At 37.9% G+C, this 14,346-nt stretch overlaps 1 protein-coding gene across 1 annotated transcript in view; it reads left to right on the top strand.

Moving 5' to 3' along the window:
• PCYOX1L (prenylcysteine oxidase 1 like) overlaps positions 1-14,346 on the top strand; it is a 138,199-nt gene that overhangs the window by 76,058 nt on the left and 47,795 nt on the right. The window contains exons 4-5 of the mRNA XM_053717104.1: positions 3,217-3,428; positions 9,303-9,443. Of these exons, the coding sequence (XP_053573079.1) occupies positions 3,217-3,428; positions 9,303-9,443 (353 nt within the window). The remainder of the gene's footprint in view (positions 1-3,216; positions 3,429-9,302; positions 9,444-14,346) is intronic.

Raw genomic sequence — 14,346 nt, 5'->3', positions numbered from 1 at the left:
TTTTCGCGCCGGTGTTGCGCACTTGTTTTTGAGAGGCATGACATGCAGTCGCATGTGTGAGGAGCTCTGATACATAGAAAAGACTTTCTGAAGGCGTCATTTGGTATCGTATTCCCCTTTGGGCTTGGTTGGGTCTCAGCAAAGCAGATACCAGGGACTGTAAAGGGGTTAAAGTTAAAAACGGCTCCGGTTCCGTTATTTTAAGGGTTAAAGCTTCCAAATTTGGTGTGCAATACTTTTAAGGCTTTAAGACACTGTGGTGAAATTTTGGTGAATTTTGAACAATTCCTTCATATTTTTTCGCAATTGCAGTAATAAAGTGTGTTCAGTTTAAAATTTTACAAGTTTGATACTTTTGCTTCTTCTGAGGCTATTTTTGGGAGAAAGGTTTTGCAAGCCGTGGTGCCTTCCATCTAGGTGACCTGATTTGCTCCCTCCCATCATCCGTGTCCTAAAGCTTTGGTATTGGTTCCCACAAGTAAGGATGACGCCGTGGACCGGACACACCTATGTTGGAGAAAACAGAATTTATGTTTACCTGATAAATTACTTTCTCCAACGGTGTGTCCGGTCCACGGCCCGCCCTGGTTTTTTAATCAGGTCTGATAATTTATTTTCTTTAACTACAGTCACCACGGTATCATATGGTTTCTCCTATGCAAATATTCCTCCTTAACGTCGGTCGAATGACTGGGGTAGGCGGAGCCTAGGAGGGATCATGTGACCAGCTTTGCTGGGCTCTTTGCCATTTCCTGTTGGGGAAGAGAATATCCCACAAGTAAGGATGACGCCGTGGACCGGACACACCGTTGGAGAAAGTAATTTATCAGGTAAACATAAATTCTGTTTTTTGCCTCTCTCTGGGTTGGGTTCAAGGGGGGCGAAACCTCATTCCCCAAGGTTCACTTGGGGTGGATGCCAGAAGATCGGCGGAGTTACCTTCCTTGAACCCCCTAGGTAGAGGCAAAAAAATAGTGATGGGGGGGGATTACATTACATCGGGCTTTACCCACAAACGCTTGGGTAATGTCAGGTTTACCCATATATGTTTACCCGTAACATATATATATATATATGTATATGTGTGTGTGTGTGTGTGTGTGTATATGTGTGTATGTGTATATATATATATATATATATATATATATATATATATATATATATTGTGTGTGTGTGTGTGTGTGTGTGTGTGTGTGTGTGTGCAAAAATCCATCAGATATATATTTAAATATCTCTTTAAGAATAAATAGAACATATTGGAATATCAATTATGCAATATAATCTTCTTTTAAATAACCGCAGTTGTGTTTGCGTGACTTGTGGGTTTACAATGGTTGAAGAAGTACTACCTTTATTGCTTGGGTCATCTACTAGAGTGTCCATTGGAGCTGTGCATGTATATTAACACTTCTTTTTTGTTCCTATGATAACAAGATAAGTTAACACCTTCTGTTCTGGACATACCTTAGTTATACACCAAGGATTGATTATCTCTTCCACCTTTTGATGACAATTGCTCCCCCTAGGGATGTCTTGGGGAATTATTTTTTCACATCTTTGAATGTTTTTTCAGTATCAATATATGTATCAATATATGCTGTATAACTAATCTCATAGGAAAAGCAAAAAAACTCTGGCTCCTAATGTTATGGGGGGGGCTCCTAGATTTTGAACAAATTTGTAGAATGCCAGTAGTGTTAAAAAACAGAGTGTTTGTGGTCAAAGAGAGCATGTTTACCTACACCTTTCTACTGAATAAAAGTTAGGTTGAAAGTTGGGCTGCAGACTTGCAGTTATGTGATCCTCCTTTACATGCTACCTCGTAATAAGAATGGACAAATATCACCATAATTGTTTGTGAGTGTTCTAGTAACTTACTGCACTTATATTTTTACACACACAAATCGTGTTCTCCCCAGGACCTTTTTAGCGGGTGCACCATACGGCTGATTATACTAAAATTAGTTAATATTAAAAATGTAAATTTTTTTATTGTACAAATTATCATTAAAGGGACATAATACTCATATGCTAAATCACTTGAAACTGATGCAGTATAACTGTAAAAAGCTGACAGGAAAATATTACCTGAGCATCTCTATGTAAAAAAGGAAGATATTTTACCTCACAATTTCCTCAGCTCACCAGAGTAAGTTATGTGTAAAAAGTTATCTTTCAGTTACTGCCCAGCTGCAGGTAAAACAAAATATATGAAGAAATGAACTGCAGCCAATCAGCATCAACAGCGCTGAGGTCATGAACTCTTTTACTGTGATCTCATGAGATTTCACTTAACTCTTATGAGATTTCATAGTAAACTTCCTTAAACTGAATAGGGAAATAACATGAGGGTGCATGAGGCTCACTCCCTTGCCGGTCCCGGGACAGACATACTGATTTGCTGCTTAAAGTCCTTTTCAATGGGGGCGTGAATACTTAGGACATTTTAAGGTAAAATATCTTCCTTTTATACATAGAGATGTTCAGGTGATATTTTCTAGTCAGGTTTTTACAGCTATGCTGCATCACTTTCAGGTGTTTCAACATTTGGGTATCATGGCCCTTTAAATTTATGTTAAATTATGCAATTAATTTGTGCTTTGGATAGACGAAACTTATATAATTTATTAGAAAATGTTCTGTGGAGAACACTGTTTTATTATCTATATAGTTACTCCAATGAATTGTAAATATGTAGTAGATGACTTGCGGCACTCACAGGCTCTTTAAAATATTTTCTTTTCATAATTCATTAAAAAATTTTTTTTTAGAAATGATCAGAGTAATCTCTACTATGATCATTGTGGAATTTTTTTTTATTTTTTATTTTTTTTAAAGAAGTATGAATAAAAAAAATATTTTAAAGACCTGTAAGTGCCCTCAAGTCATCTACTACAGAGAGAGAGAGAGAAAGAAAGAGAGAGAGTTTAAAGGTGAATCTGGATGTTAGTTACTTTGCAACTCTTTGAATTTAAAGTATTTACATGTTGTAGATAAAAATAAATCAGGTTAAACGTTTTCTTTTTTCTAAAGGTGATTACAAACTTGCTTCAGCAGTACATTGAGCAGGGAAAACCAGCATGATGATAACCCTATTTTTGGGATTACCAGCTTGTTCCTTCGGGAAGTTTCTCTGTAAACTTTTGTAATTGACTACAATGTATATTGTGATGGAAAGATCAATTCCGTGATTTGTATGTATTGTCTTTGCATTAGGATATACAAATACCAGGCCCACGAGTATGCTTTCTCTAGTACTGAAGAACTCCTGCGCTCTTTAGGAGGAGAACATTTTGTCAACATGACACATCGTTCAGTTACAGAATCTCTTCAGGGAATTGGAGTGTCACAGAAATTTATTGATGATGTCATCAGTGCAGTGATAAGAGCGAGTTATGGGCAATCTGTCACCATCCCAGCTTTTGTAGGTGAGTTAGCTAATACAATAATATTTTTTTTTTAAAAACACCTTTTAACACAGAGTGCTTGTATACCTTTATTGGTATGTGATGTTAGTATTTCTTTCATAAGGCGGTGAGAGTCCACAATCCATTCCTGGCCACTAGGAGGAGCAAAGATTTCTAAAACTTTCAAGAGCACTTCATCCCTCCCACCTCACTGGTATTCCATTCTAAATATTTGCCTTACAGGATGTTGGTGAAGAATTTAGGTGCTCCAGATTCTTCATTGAGAGAGGTCCTCAGACTGATTTGAGGCTAGATTTTCTCCCTTGGAGAGATACAGAGGGGAAGTTTGGAGTATGGGGCAGTGAAACAACTACTCTTGGTATCTGATTTATTCACAAGCCTTCCACAGGTGTCGCAGGGACAGGTACCTAGCCCCCTTCTTTTGGGTCGTCAATATACTCCCTATCTATATACTCTGTTGTAATATGCACAGCACTGGATGGGCTATCCACTGGACAAAGTACTTACTACAACCGGTAAGCACAATGATCTGGGTGCTTGACAAGTAAGTATAACTCTTGACACTCGCCTAGCCCATAGGGTATTAGTATATCATAGCCAGGGGACTTTATTTTAGCAGACTTTCCTCTCTAGAATGTATACAGAATTACTGTCTAAAGGAGATTACTGTTTACAGGGGAACAGTGAAGACCTTCCTCACTAGACTTTATACAAATGAAGACCCTTTGTTTAATGTGCACGCATTGAAAACATTTTTTTTACTTTTTTTTTTCTTCCCAAATTGGGATTTACTACCTTGGGCACCAGCTTCTATCTTAAGAGTCTCTTAGGACTCAGAAGCCGATACACGCTCCTGTTAATTTTCCTGCATTGTCAAAGAGCCAGATACACGTTATTGCAACACACCTCGGTATAATTTCTGTATATTTATATATTGAATTCTTGTGCACTATGGGCTCCGCTTTGCAGGGGTTAAAGATTTTCCTCTGCTCTCATGCCCACCTTACCTTCCCACTCTGACCAGCACGCTATACCACAGCTGGCCACTTCAAGCAGCTCTATAAAGTCTGTTTGTACGCTTTGGAGGGGGTGAGATTGCCAAATATTGATAATCTATTATTATTCTTGAACTGTATTAGTGATATCTTTTATGTGCGCAGTATTATATAACAGTCTGTTCTGTGATAACTGTGGTTTTGTTCCTGTATGTTTTCTCAGACTTTAAGGTTTTAAGTTTGTTTTTTTTCTCATTTGTTGCCTGTGTATACAAATTATTTCTACTGATTTATTGTCTGCCAAATTTATATTGTATTACCATGGACCCCACTAATTTAGATCATTTAGAGGGTGGATCCCCTGATCACTTATTAAAGTGTATTCTCTGTAAATTAATTCCTATATATCCTCCAGCTCAGTTATGTAGCTCATGTATAGATCACCTGATGCATGCTAACCAGTCTAATGCTGTCCTTGCATTTTAAAGGAATCTGTCCTCCTTCTATTTGTACCACACATCAGGGGAGTTCTTCAAAGTTTTCTCCTAGTTTTAAAAATGTTGTGCTCTCTACTGTATCTGAGATGTTGACATCCATGCCACTTCCAATTAAGCACAAAAAATCTTCAAGCAAACAAAGTTACACAGCTTTACCTAGTTCCTCTGATTCTCTTAATCTCAGAACTGCTAGGCAGTTACTTACAGTTTCAGATTTTAACTCCTCAGATTCTTCTTCTGATGTACTCTCTGATGATCAAGACTCTTTCGCTGACCAAGAAGTAGAATCCTCTTCCTTTGTTTAAATTCAAGCATTTAAGATCTATTTTAAAAGAGGTGTTAATTACCTTAGGGGTACAGGATTCTAAGTCTACAAAAGTAAACTGTGTAAAACAATCAAATAAATCCCTGGAGATTTTCCCAGTTCTTGACACGATTATTTTATTATTATTATTATTATTATTATACTTTATTTATGAAGCGCCAACATATTCTGCAGCACTGTCCATGGATACAATTCATTTAAATAAAACAATACAAGACTTGTAAGAGACAGGACAAAATTTACAAACACATACAGGAGGAATTGAGGGCCCTATTCCCGTGTGAACTTACAATCTAGAAGGGTAGGAGGTTGAGAAACAGGAGGTGAGGACTGCAAGATTGGGAAAGATGTTAATACAGAGTTAGATGAGGGAAAAGTTAGGTAAGTGAATTTATTATTGAGTTGGGTGGTAGGCTTCCCTGAACAGAAAAGTCTTCAGGGAACATTTAAAGGAAGACAGACAGACACAATGACTGAAATCATTACTAAGGAATGGTCTAGGTCTGGCATTCCTTTTAATTTATCGTCCGCTTTCAAAATGGTGTTTCCTTTACCCTCTGCTAGTGTGGAGCTTTGGGAAACAATCCCATAAGCAGATGTACTCTTGGAAGACAAACTACTATTCCTCTAGAGCAGGGGTCGCCAACTTTCGGACCTCAGGGACCATTAAACTCACACTTTTGAATCCCGTGGACCACTAACATGAATTTTTTTAAAAGGTACAAACCTCTATAATGTTTGTGTGTGTGTATATATATCTATATATATATATATATATATATATATATATATTTACACACACATACTGTACATAACTAGTGTAACAATAGCTAAGTTTACATTATGTACAGTATATATTTACACATTTTTAAGAATTCTTTTTTGGAAATAACTAACTGAATGACGGAACTGAGAGAATACTTTTTAATTAGAGATGAAGGGTGACTGCCAACTTTTGAGCTGGAAACAGAGAGGCAGAAAGTGGGGAAAAAAGAATTATGTTTAAAAGGACCACAAGACTTCCAAGTTACCTCCCCAGTTAGGAATTATTCAAAACTACTTATGATCATGGACAGACATTGAAGTCATAAATTAAGTTTATACCAGAAAGCACTCAATATGGATGTGAGCTAACTACGACTGATGTTACTGGCAATTACTATAATACTGGTGGGATATGGCTGATCTTCTGGATGGCATTTACTGGAATTCAGGTGGAATAGCTTTGTGCGGGAACATTATTAAAATTATAAATAATTAATATTTAATAAAAAAAAAAAAAAAGATGGAGGGGAGGAAGAGAACAGTGATGTAAGTCCATCTGATGGAATTAGGAAAACTACTACAAAGAGACAGGTAAAGGGAAGAAAATAAATTAAATATAAGATCATTTTTTTTATATATATATTTTTTTTTTGTATATTCTTTAATTCCACTATTTCAAGCCAAGACTATACCAACCTCTTCTGGCTTTATAATGGAAAGATCTTCCTCTGAGCAGCGCGTCGGACGAGAGGAGTTAAAAAAAAACAATCAAGCTACGCAAGTTAAGCAGTACTATGCAACGTGCGTAGGGAGATTGTAATTCAACTCCTCCTCGTCGGTTTTCTCTGATGTCCAGTCAGGCACTGTAGGGAGTTGCGGCGCGACGGGGGTGACACCATCAGAGGAGATTAAATCCTGCTTGATGGTGTCACGGACCACCAACATCTTGTCGCTGACCACTGGTTGGCGACCGCTGCTCTAGAGGATAGTACTTCTTTTAAAGATTGTATGGACAGGAAGTTAGTCTTTTCAGAGAAGGGCCTTCAAGCATGTTATTTGTTCAAACCAGCAATGAATATTGGTTGTGTGGAAGCAGCCGATACATTTATGGTGTGACAATTTACCTGAAACAATCTTAGATACTGTATTGGATAAAGATTTTCATTCTCGTTTGAATCATATTCATTCAGCAATTGCATTCATATGTGATGCTATTGTTGACATTATCAAATTAAGTGCCAAAAACATGGCATTGTCTGTATTGACAAGAAGAGCCTTCTGGTTCAAATCTTGGTTCACTGACATAGTCTTTAAGTTTAGACTTCTAACGCTCCCTTTCAAGATAAATTTTATTTGGTTCTAATTTAGCTGCTATAATTCCAACTATTATTGGAGGTAAAGGGGCTTTTATTCCTCGTGACAAGGAGTCTAAGGAAAATAATACTTCTACCTGTTTGCCTTCCTTTCTTCACTCAAGGAACCAAAAATCCTCCTCTAATCAAAAACAAAAATGTTCCAAACCTTCCTGGAAAGCTAATCTTTCCTGTAACAAGTCTAAGCAGTCCAAGAAGTCTTCTTCCACCCCTAAATCACAATGAAGGGATGGCCCCCACCCCTAATTCATTTCTGGTAGGGGGCAGATTACGCATTTTTAAGGAAGGCATGCTCTCAAACCGTTCAGGATCCTTTGGTACTAAATATAGTTTCTCAGGGATACAGGATGGGTTTCAGATCAAGATCTCCCAGAGGAAGATATCTTCTGTCCCATATTCCAAAACACCCTGGAAAAGCTCAAGGTTTTCTTCACTGTGTCCAGGTGTGGAAATTGGTGGAAGTAATAGTTCCAGTTCTGAATCCAGAACAAGGCCAGGTTTTTTTTTTCCAATCTGTTTATGTTACAAAGAAAGAGGGAACTTTTCTCTAAAACGAATTACAGCCCACTCTACTAGATCTGTTTCTACTTCCTGAGCCTTCAAAAATGAGGCTTCAATCGAACAAATTGGCAAGGCAGCAACATAGTCATCCTTAAACACATTTACTAAATTCTGCCATTTTGATATATTTGCTTCTTCTGAAGCAGCCTTTGGTAGGAAAGTTCTACAGGCAGCAAAAATAGATGCTTGCCTGGTCCCATAATTTTTTTTTGTCCCGTCCTACATTACTTGTAGATTTCACACCTTGGAAATAATTTCCCATGTGTAATGGATCGTGGACTCTACCCACCTTATAAAAGAAAACAACATGTATGCTTACCTGGTAACTTAACCTCTTAAGGACATATGACGGAAAAATTCAAACTGAAAGCTGCGTCCTTAAAGGGTTTATTTCATTCACGGTGGTGAGAGTCCACGAGCCCCGCCCCAAAAAACTGGCAATTGGAAAATCTCACTTTAAGAATTTAGGACAAGTTCCTGTAAAACTTTGATGATTTGGTGTCCTGTGCTTTGTGTTTAAATTAGTATGTAGTAATGAAAGCTTAGAAAGTTCTGGTCAAGAGTCATGACCGTAAAAATAATAAGTAGGGGGTCAAAAAGGTTATTTAAAAGTGGAGCCACATAGAATAGAACTAGTCTAGAATTGTTACTGACTCCCTAGATTCTGTTCTACATTATTAGCATGTTCTGTAAACATTATCATGCTTTCTTGGATGTATATTGTTTGTTTTTGTGCTGGATGATAAGTTAATCATGTGGTACATTTCCAGATTTCAGCACAGTTTTGCCATAAGTAATTCGTCTGCATAATGCATGTTTGTGATTTTGTTGTAGTAACTACAAGAGGCTTTTGTGATTGTTTTTTCTCTAAAGAAAGTTTTAAAATATAATTTTCCAGATGCTGGTGATTTGAATAAACAACAGGTATAGGAAAGCAAAACCAATTCACATTTTGACAGAAGAGATATTTAAAAACAAGTTACAGATACAGTAAAATCGTAAACATTTTGCCAGTCCAGAGCCGATAGTAATATAAAGGTGTCCCCATAATAAGACAGTAGAAATTACTACTCGCATAGGTGATTTCAGTTGTTTTCTTAGGAGAAAATAATAACATTCATTTTTGAGTAATATTTAATAAAGATTTACTCATTTTTACAATTGTGTACCTTTATATATTATACGATTCTGCTTTGAAGCAATGGTATGATGCTATTATCTATTGTTATTGATCAATCCATTTTAATCACCTAACTTAATAAACTAGCGCATGCTGACTTCAGAATTATTGGATTTGTTTAACATTAATTTTCAGTTTATTCGTATTCTTTTTTTTTTGTTTGTTTGATTTTCTGCAGGTGCCATGTCTTTGGCTGGTGCTCAGGGAAATATGTGGGCAGTGGAAGGCGGGAACAAGATGGTCTGTTCAGGGCTGTTGAAGCTGACAAAAGCCAATGTGATCCATGCGAAAGTGATAGCTGTGTCTCTGCACAGCACAGGTACAGTATATTTGTATCTACTGTCATACCGCTAGATTTAGAGTTCTGCGACCAAAGGTGTGCGTTAGCTACGCATGATTTTTTTCTCCCGCACCTTTTAAATACCGCTGGTATTTAGAGTTCACAGAAGGGCTGCGTTAGGCTCCAAAAAGGGAGCGTATAGCATAATTTACCGCCACTGCAACTCTCAATACCAGCGGTGCTTACGGACGCGGCCAGCTTCAAAAACGTTCTCATGCACGATTCCCCCATAGGAAACAATGGGGCCGTTTGAGCTGAAAAAAAAAACCTAACACCTGCAAAAAAGCAGCGTTCAGCTCCTAACGCAGCCCCATTGTTTCCTATGGGGAAACACTTCCTAAGTCTGCACCTAACACCCTAACATGTACCCCGAGTCTAAACACCCCTAGCCTTACATTTATTAACCCCTAATCTGCCGTCCCCGCTATCGCTGACCCCTGCATATTTCTTTTAACCCCTAATCTGCCGCTCCGTACACCGCCGCAACCTACGTTATCCCTATGTACCCCTAATCTGCTGCCCCTAACACCGCCGACCCCTATATTATATTTATTAATCCCTAATCTGCCGCCCCCAATGTCGCCGCCACCTACCTACACTTATTAACCCCTAATCTGCCGACCGGACCTCAGCGCTACTATAATAAAGTTATTAACCCCTAATCCGCCTCACTCCCGCCTCAATAACCCTATAATAAATAGTATTAACCCCTAATCTGCCCTCCCTAACATCGCTGACACCTAACTTCAAGTATTAACCCCTAATCTGCCGACCGGACCTCACCGCTACTCTATTAAATTTATTAACCCCTAAAGCTAAGTCTAACCCTAACACTAACACCCCCCTAAATTAAATATAATTTTTATCTAACGAAATAAATTAACTCATATTAAATAAATGAATCCTAATTAAAGCTAAATACTTACCTGTAAAATAAACCCTAATATAGCTACAATATAAATAATAATTATTTTGTAGCTATTTTAGGATTAATATTTATTTTACAGGCAACTTTGTATTTATTTTAACCAGGTACAATAGCTATTAAATAGTTAATAACTATTTAATAGCTACCTAGTTAAAATAATTACCAAATTACCTGTAAAATAAATCCTAACCTAAGTTACAATTAAACCTAACACTACACTATCAATACATTAATGAAATAAAATACCTACAATTATCTACAATTAAACCTAACACTACACTATCAATAAATTAATTAAATAAATTAATAAATTAAATAATTAATTAAATAAATACCTACAAATAAATACAATTAAATAAACTAACTAAAGTACAAAAAATAAAAAAAGAACTAAGTTACAAAAAATAAAAAAATAATTTACAAACATTAGAAAAAGATTACAACAATTTTAAGCTAATTACACCTACTCTAAGCCCCCTAATAAAATAACAAAGCCCCCCAAAATAAAAAAATGTCCTACCCTATTCTAAAATACAAATAGAAAAGCTCTTTTACCTTACCAGCCCTTAAAAGGGCTTTTTGCGGGGCATGCCCCAAAGAATTCAGCTCTTTTGCCTGTAACAAAAAACATACAATACAATACCCAACATTACAACCCACCACCCACATACCCCTAATCTAACCCAAACCCCCCTTAAATAAACCTAACACTAAGCCCCTGAAGATCTCCCTACCTTATCTTCACCACGCCGGGTATCACCGATCCGTCCAGAGGAGCCTCCGAAGTCTTCATCCAAGCCCAAGCGGGGGCTGAAGAGGTCCATCATCGGGCTGAAGAGGTCCCTCATCGGGCTGAAGTATTGATCCAAGCGGGCGCTGAAGAGGTCCATCATCGGGCTGAAGTCTTGATCCAAGCGGGCACTGAAGAGGTCCATCATCGGGCTGAAGTCTTCTATCAAGCGGCATCTTCAATCTTCTTTCTTCCGGATACATCTTCATCCCGCCGACGCGGAACATCCATCCTGGCCGACGACTTCCCGACGAATGACGGTTCCTTTAAGGGACGTCATCCAAGATGGCGTCCCTCGAATTCCGATTGGCTGATAGGATTCTATCAGCCAATCGGAATTAAGGTAGGAAAATTCTGATTGGCTGATGGAATCAGCCAATCAGATTCAAGTTCAATCCGATTGGCTGATCCAATCAGCCAATCAGATTGAGCTTGCATTCTATTGGCTGATCGGAACAGCCAATAGAATGCAAGCTCAATCTGATTGGCTGATTGCCAATCGGAATTCAAGGGACGCCATCTTGGATGACGTCCCTTAAAGGAACCGTCATTCGTCGGGAAGTCGTCGGCCAGGATGGATGTTCCGCGTCGGTGGGATGAAGATGGATCCGGAAGAAAGAAGATTGAAGATGCCGCTTGATAGAAGACTTCAGCCCGATGATGGACCTCTTCAGTGCCCGCTTGGATCAAGACTTCAGCCCGATGATGGACCTCTTCAGCGCCTGCTTGGATCAAGACTTCAGCCCGATGATGGACCTCTTCAGCGCCCGTTTGGATCAAGAATTCAGCCCGATGATGGACCTCTTCAGCCCGATAATGGACTTCTTCAGCCCCCACTTGGGCTTGGATGAAGACTTCGGAGGCTCCTCCAGACGGATCGGTGATACCCGGCGTGGTGAAGATAAGGTAGGGAGATCTTCAGGGGCTTAGTGTTAGGTTTATTTAAGGGGGGTTTGGGTTAGATTAGGGGTATGTGGGTGGTGGGTTGTAATGTTGGGGGGGGTATTGTATGGTTTTTTTTTTACAGGCAAAAGAGCTGAATTCTTTGGGGCAGGCTGGTAAGGTAAAAGAGCTTTTCTATTTGTATTTTAGAATAGGGTAGGGCATTTTTTTTTATTTTGGGGGGCTTTGTTATTTTATTAGGGGCTTAGAGTAGGTGTAATTAGCTTAAAATTGTTGTAATCTTTTTCTAATGTTTGTAAATTATTTTTTTATTTTTTGTAACTTAGTTCTTTTTTTATTTTTTGTACTTTAGTTAGTTTATTTAATTGTATTTATTTGTAGGTATTTTATTTCATTAATTTATTTATTGATAGTGTAGTGTTAGGTTTAATTGTAGATAATTGTAGGTATTTTATTTCATTAATTTATTGATAGTGTAGTGTTAGGTTTAATTGTAACTTAGGTTAGGATTTATTTTACAGGTAATTTTGTAATTATTTTAACTAGGTAGCTATTAAATAGTTATTAACTATTTAATAGATATTGTACCTGGTTAAAATAAATACAAAGTTGCCTGTAAAATAAATATAAATCCTAAAATAGCTACAATATAATTATTATTTATATTGTAGCTATATTAGGGTTTATTTTACAGGTAAGTATTTAGCTTTAATTAGGATTAATTTATTTAATAAGAGTTAATTTATTTCGTTAGATAAAAATTATATTTAACTTAGGGGGGTGTTAGTGTTAGGGTTAGACTTAGCTTTAGGGGTTAATAAATTTAATAGTAGCAGTGAGGTCCGGTCGGCAGATTAGGGGTTAATACTTGAAGTTAGGTGTTAGGGAGGGCAGATTAGGGGTTAATACTATTTATTATAGGGTTATTGAGGCGGGAGTGAGGCGGATTAGGGGTTAATAACTTTATTATAGTAGCGGTGAGGTCTGGTCGGCAGATTAGGGGTTAATAAGTGTAGGTAGGTGGCGGCGACATTGGGGGCGGCAGATTAGGGGTTAATAAATATAATATAGGGGTCGGCGATGTTAGGGGCAGCAGATTAGGGGTACATAGGGATAACGTAGGTTGCGGCGGTGTGCGGTCGGCAGATTAGGGGTTAAAAAAATTTAATAGAGTGGCGGCGATGTGGGGGGACCTCTGTTTAGGGGTACATAGGTAGTTTATGGGTGTTAGTGTACTTTAGAGCACAGTAGTTAAGAGCTTTATGAACCGGCGTTAGCCCAGAAAGCTCTTAACTCCTGGCTTTTTGCTGCGGCTGGAGTCTTGTCATAGAGTTCTAACGCTCACTTCAGCCAAGACTCTAAATACCAGCGTTAGAAAGATCCCATTGAAAAGATAGGATACGCAAATGGCGTAGGGGGATCTGCGGTATGGAAAAGTCACGGCTGGAAAGTGAGCGTTAGACCCTTTCCTGACTGACTCTAAATACCAGTGGGCGGCCAAAACCAGCGTTAGGAGCCCCTAACGCTGGTTTTGACGGCTAACGCAGAACTCTAAATCTAGCGGATAGTTATTAATACTTTATGGATATATGAATTAGATAATTAGGCCATGGACTAAAATGTCATATATTTTTGTAATAGTGCATAATTTATTATTATTTATTAGTAGCAACTTATTAGCTATATAGTACCATCCTTCAATTACTGTGCATATTGATTTACAGACTTATGTTAAATGTATTAAAGGGACAATGCACTGTAAACGTTTCTTGCCTTTAATGTGTACAGGAGATACTTCATGAATATAGATAAGCTATGTAGACAAGAGGCAGCAGCAGAAATTAACCTCTCAGTTGGGGTGGAGCCCATTTTAAAGGGTGTTCCTGCACCAGTTTGACTACATTGATGTCTCGTCAGCTGCTTGCCTGAGTACATTGTCTTTTTAAGCTGCAAGCTCTCCAAACCATTTACTCCCTCACATCCATCAAACTAAATTGTGCATATATTTGTGTTTCCTTCAGTTTAGCCATTGTTTTAATACATTGCATTAGCGTCATATGTAAACCTGAAAAATCTCCAAACTCAATGAGTTACATAGGATAATGCATTTTACTTTGTGTCTTCACATTGAATCATGATTACTGAATCTCCATATTTCTTCTTTTTTTGTTTTGGAGTAAGGTCAATTCCACCATTTCTCAGTACTAATACCCGTGCCTTTCACGCAGGTAGTGAGAGTCCATGGTCCATTACTCCTGGGA

The sequence above is a fragment of the Bombina bombina genome, chromosome 6 (assembly GCF_027579735.1).
Source record: "Bombina bombina isolate aBomBom1 chromosome 6, aBomBom1.pri, whole genome shotgun sequence".
NCBI classification, from domain to species: Eukaryota; Metazoa; Chordata; class Amphibia; order Anura; family Bombinatoridae; genus Bombina; species Bombina bombina.
Note: the sequence above shows the minus strand (reverse complement) of the source record. Positions and strands in the feature narration are given on the sequence as shown.